At 29.9% G+C, this 5,919-nt stretch overlaps 1 protein-coding gene across 1 annotated transcript; it reads left to right on the top strand.

Moving 5' to 3' along the window:
- Nucleotides 1–1,217: 1,217 nt before the first annotated feature.
- Nucleotides 1,218–3,313, top strand: LOC131606604 (transcription initiation factor TFIID subunit 11-like). The gene is made up of 4 exons (XM_058878801.1): nt 1,218–1,543; nt 1,642–1,729; nt 2,514–2,613; nt 2,776–3,313. Exons 1-4 carry the CDS (start codon nt 1,269–1,271, stop codon nt 2,901–2,903), a joined length of 591 nt encoding a protein of 196 aa, XP_058734784.1. The 5' UTR covers nt 1,218–1,268; the 3' UTR covers nt 2,904–3,313.
- Nucleotides 3,314–5,919: the final 2,606 nt, after the last annotated feature.

Genomic DNA, 5,919 nt, shown 5'->3' with positions numbered 1-5,919 from the left:
GAATTTATTCGGTACCCTTTTATTTTAACTTGACACCCTCAAAAAATTTCATATTAACAAAAATACTCCTTTCATTTTTTTTCACGAACGAGGCGTTGCAAATTTTTCTCTCTCGCGCTAAAAGTCAAGTAGACTAATAAAAAATCAAGTATGCATTTTTACTAAATATTTCAAAAAATCCAAAAAAACTATGGTAAATTGTGGATTTTTTAAAAAATCTTGTAAGCCAATAAAACAACGAAACTAATATACCGGAGTTTTTGATAAATTCTCCATGTTTTATAATTTTTCAATTATTAGAAAATCTGGTAGTTCATAATTTAGATGAATCTGATATGTTTTGTAATTTTTTTTATATTCAAAAAATTAATATAAAATCATAATTTATTTTTAAAATATTATTGAATATTTAAAAAATTTGATATAAAAAATATAATTTTAGATTGACTTTTTTAAATATCTGATTTAAAAAAAATGATTTTCATTTTTTTCAATCGGTATAAAATCATACATTTTTAAAAATAAATAATGATTTTACATTAATATTTTAAAAAGCAGACATACAATCTATGTTATACTAGTTTTTGTAAGAATTTGGTAACTATGCACAAATTTTCCAAAAATCTAGTATCTTAACATAAATTCCGTAAAACTTAAATAAAAAAAATTAAAAACTAATAATTTCGTAAAAATCTAATATATTAATTCAAAAATTGAAAAAAACATAAAATTTGTTTAAAAATAAAAATATTTGACGATTTAACATGCCATAACCCTTTTATTATACATGTTACCCTCACATTTGATTATTCCAAAATTACCTTTGAATAAATTAGTGGTGTGAAGCATGAAATATCCGATATATTTTTTTGTAAAAAAATAAAAAAATTGTACTATCAAAATTTTGAAATTTTCGATATTACAATTTTTTTTTTGCAAAAACTATACTGGAAATTTTAAAAATCCAGAAATTTTTTTAATATTTCCTGTAAAAATTCACCGAAATTTTCGATAGAAATTAGTGACTTTAGACAAGGGTATACCAGTAAAAACATACCTCTTAATAATGACATGTATAACCGGGGTGTAGCATGTTAAATCCTCGTAAAATTCAATACGACAGGTGAAGGCCCACAATCACATAAGGCCCACTAACTCAACCCTTAAATAACCCTTCAAATCAAATTTTGGTGCCTTACCTTAGAAGCCAACTACATAGCTATATAAACCAGTGAGAATTTCAGTTTCACATACAACTCAACAAGAGAATGAAGCATTCAATTTCAAAGGATCCATTCGAAACAGCGTTCGAGGAATCACCATCCCCACCGGATTCCCCAATCGAAACCAAACCATACCCCATCTCACTACCTACTCAAACCCATCAACAACTCAACAATCGCGTCAAAACCTTGACCATTACTAACACCAACAACAATGAAGAAGAACAATACGAAGAAGAGGAAGAAGATGAAGTGGATGCCGAATTCTCCAAGTTTCGTTCTGCTTCCATTGGTGATCCTCACAAAATCGCTAGATTGCAGTTACTATTACTAACTACATTATTGTTTTCATCTTATTTTTTCGTATCATATCATAAAACCCTAGTTTTATTAATCTGTTTTTTCCGTCAATACTCAGGAATGTTTTTTCACAATTCACTGAAGAACAGTTGAGTAGATACGAATCTTTTCGTAGGGCTGCATTCCAGAAAGCTACTATGAGAAGGGTATTTCTTTCACTTTTAGATTGTTTTGTAACTTCCACTTCATGTTTTGGTAAACAAATTGGGTTCTTTAGTTTTTGTTCATCTTTAGTTCACTCCTCAAGATAAACTTGTAAAATTATACAAAATTGTCAATAAATTTATTACTCTAACAAACTTTCTTAATTCCCGCAATTTATTCTATGGGATCTTATATTTAGGGACGCATGTAGTACTTCCAAGTTTAACTAAGATTCCATGAGCTTAAAGACCAAGTAAATGGATAGTCGAATACTATTATTAAACTGCTAGTTCACTAAAATTATTTTGTAGTAGTGTTTATCAAATGTATAATGGATCTTAATTGATCTCTAAAGATTTAAGAATATGAGTTAAACATGCTGCTATGCATAATCAAATTTGATTTTGGATGGTGATTTGGAGTTGTACTACTTCGGGACTTTTTCTTGTGAAGCTACTGGATTCGCATCGAAATTGACAGCTCTAAGATCTGTTTATGGTAAGCTTGAAAGGATAAATTTGTATTTAAAATAGCTGGACAGAGTTTAGACTTAGGAGACACAAGTTGGGGAACCAATTGAATTGAGTTAGTGAACTACATATAGTTAGTAGTAATGGACTAACCTTATTAATGTTAGTTTGTGTATTGATGCTGCTTTTGAACTCATGTACTTTTATTAAGTTGTAGATTCCCATTTTTGCATTCCAATTTTCACTAGTAATTTCTATTATAGTAAGACAAGATTGCTCACAAGTTGCCTCTTCTTTCTTGGTTGTGTGGAAGCAGGTTATAGCAAGCATCGCTGGGACCCAGTCAATCTCTAAGCCAGTTTTGGTTGTAGTATCAGGGATTACAAAAATGTTTGTGGGTGAGGTTGTGGAAAGAGGTGATTAGTTTTCATTTACAAGAATGACATGCTTCCTTTTAATAGAAATAGAAAATGAAAATGAATAGCATGGTGAATACTCGTGCGAATTCTGTTTTTCTAGGATAATAATGTTGCAGTGAAGTTTTTCAGTTTATTAAATGGTACTTACTATCTTTGCAGCTAGAATAATTATGACCGAGCGGAAGGAATCTGGACCTATCCGGCCATGTCATCTGAGAGAAGCACATAGGCGACTAAAGCTTGAAGGAAAAGTCTTTAAGAGAAAGGTCCCGAGGCTCTTTCGGTAGTGGGCCAAGTATGATTTCTTCTGCAGGCAGGAAACACTTTGATCCTGATGTCCTGGTTATATCAAAATTAACAAAAATGAGTGAATCAATATTGACAGGTAAAATAGGGAAAATTCCCGGTTCCAACTAATACAAAATGTGAAATGGACTTTAGCAACATATTTTCTTTCTAGCTGTGTCAAATATCATCATTCTCTGAAAATATTGATAACTGATGTTACACTGAAAATACAAATATTATTTCAAATGTTGTTTATAGGAAAGTTTATCTGACCTAGGTATTTCTTACAAGTACCAAATTTGAGCAAACATACTCATGTATTTCAGATTTTATGTTGAACTTTGTTATTTGGTCTTTTACAGTGGAAGATTATTGTGTAAGGATTCAAAAGAATGTAGCTTGTTCATACAAAATACATAGAGGAATTAATTCGTCTGACTGTTGCTTCTAAAGTAGTAGATGGATGCTAATCTGTTTATGGCTTATATATGAATCAACTGAAAATAGTAATTGCTATAACTCTAAATTCAATTTTGTTGCATATGCAAGTTGAACAATTGCATAGAATTTTCAACTTGGTATGATTATACTAAGCAAGATCTTTGGACTAATCTTATACTTGAAGAGAAATATCATACAGGCACAGTTCTTCAACTTAGACGTGCTGGATAATACCTGTGAAGTTATTTTCAATTCTTAGCAACTATTCCAATAATTGGCATACATTTGCTCCTTCAAATTCAATCATGCCACCCGCCCATAAATAAAACATATACGAGAATCGTTAATAATAAAGAACGCCACGTAAAATAGTGTTTAATAATAGTGGAAATGGCTCGGTGACTTTCTGTAAAGTCACCGTAACTTTAGTGCAACTTTGTTGGTTTATGGAATAAAAACAAATAATAAAGTACGAGAGAAACAGAATTAACAGTTTGTTTGAATGAATCATTTTAATGAGGTAATATAATATTTTGAATTTAAAATGATTTGCACAAAATTTATTGTTTGGATATAAAAATGTAAAATGATTTGCACATGGATATTGTTATGAAATTAACCAAAACAATATAGAGATGAAAAAGAGATGAATGGGAGAAAAAGTAATATTGTATTATTATCTTCTTTCAAGTTACCTTAACATTGCAACATGATCCATATTTATAGTACATGACCAATAACAACCATTAACTCAAAGAATACACAAAGGTTAGGAACTTAATTTATAGGAGTTAAGGAATTTAGAAAGAACCATTAACTCAAAGAATACACAAAGGTTAGGAACTTAATTTATAGGAGTTAAGGAATTTAGAAAGATTGGGGAAAATGAACATCCACATCTATTTACTATTATTCATAATACTCCCCCTTGGATGTTCATTGAGGATATGCCTCGTTAAAACCTTACTAGAGAAAACCCAGTGGGAAAAATTCTAGTGAAGGAAAAAGAGTACAATATCCTTTGAATGTGAATTGCCTCGTTAAAAACCTTACCAGGAAAACCCAGTGGGACAAAACCATGGTGAAGGGAAAAAGAGTGCAAAACATATGTATTTCCCCCCCTCATGCAAACATTTATATGTGTGGTGATATTCTTTGTAGTGGTTGCTTAAAATGTCTTCTTCGAAGCGACTTCATGTAGTGCTAATAGTTATGCAGGATTTGATGAAGTTGTTGCCATGAGTTGTTTCATAGATCTCCATGAAATGGTTGTACTGTAACAGCCCGAATTTAATTAATTGGCTAATTAAATTAAATAAGGATTTATTTACTTAATTTGGACGAAGTTTGATAATTAATTAGATCGTCGGTGTTATTGAGAAACGTGTTCGGATTATTAAGTGAAGTTGGAATTTATTCGGTTAATCGAAAAATTAATAAAGTGAAATATGTGGAGAAATAATATTAGAAATAATATTATTATTGGATTTTTATTTAATTAAGATAAAGTCGGATTTAATTTGATTAACGGAAAATAATATTAAGAGTAATAATATTATTTGTTGGAGCATAATTATTTATTTGAACTACTCTATTTCATCAATTGGGCCTAATTAGTTAGGAAGTGGAATTATATGGGTTAAGCCCAATATGAATAATATAGTAAGGGTTTGGGAAGAGTAGAGGTATCATAACTTTGGCTCATTTTGGAGAAGAGAAAGAGGAAGAAAGGGGAAGAACAACAAGGGGCAAAAGCTAGGGTTTGAAGCACATTGAAGAGGTAAGGGGGAGAATCCTTAATATTATGGGCTAGTATAATTGGATCAATGGGTAGAAATATGTTTAGGTTGAAACCCCTAATTTTTATAGTTTTGAAATTGTTAGGTTTTGATGAATAATTTTGATTTGTGATGATTAATTATGTTGAAATTGGTACATTGGTGAAATTAGGAGATGATTAGAATGACATATATATTTACTGTAGCGATATATTCAATGATTAGAAAGTGGATACTAGATGATATTTCATTCATTACTGTAGCGCCACAAGGAATAGATGATAAATGTGATTTACAATGCTGTCAGCAACCCACTTGTTTGTATCCCACATATATTCATTCTCTTATACTAGTTCATATGGTGTTACTACTTGTTTCTATCCTATATGTTACTTTTCCATCTACAGTAGCGATATATATATATATATATATATATATATATATATATATATATATATATATATATATATATATATATATATATATATATATATATATATATATATATATTATTAAATAGTGGAAAGAAAATGTAGTATGATATATAGTGTTTCCTTCCATATACTGTAGCAAGATGAAAGATAGGAACTAGGTGCTTGTATCTTTTCCACCACTGTAGCGACTTTTATGATAAAAAGGAAATAGAAAGTAGGTACCATATGTAATTTAAAGAGTCCCGTTTGACCGAAATAGTTAAATTAAGCGGTATAATTAATTGTCCGGAATTTGATGAAAATTTACGTGGTAGCTAATTTTAATTAGTAGATTAACATGGTGGTGTTATTTTGTTGAAAAT

Source organism: Vicia villosa, linkage group LG5 (genome assembly GCF_029867415.1).
Source record: "Vicia villosa cultivar HV-30 ecotype Madison, WI linkage group LG5, Vvil1.0, whole genome shotgun sequence".
In the NCBI taxonomy this organism is placed as follows: Eukaryota; Viridiplantae; Streptophyta; class Magnoliopsida; order Fabales; family Fabaceae; genus Vicia; species Vicia villosa.
Note: the sequence above shows the minus strand (reverse complement) of the source record. Positions and strands in the feature narration are given on the sequence as shown.

What these genes read in the sequence shown, in the direction of transcription:
- LOC131606604 (XM_058878801.1), top strand. Translation starts at nt 1,269, where the DNA reads ATGAAGCATTCAATTTCAAAGGATCCATTCGAAACAGCGTTCGAGGAA. An exon ending in AGAAAGCTACTATGAGAAGG is followed by an intron (nt 1,730 to 2,513) that starts GTATTTCTTTCA and finishes GTGTGGAAGCAG; the next exon opens with GTTATAGCAAGCATCGCTGG. An exon ending in GGGTGAGGTTGTGGAAAGAG is followed by an intron (nt 2,614 to 2,775) that starts GTGATTAGTTTT and finishes CTATCTTTGCAG; the next exon opens with CTAGAATAATTATGACCGAG.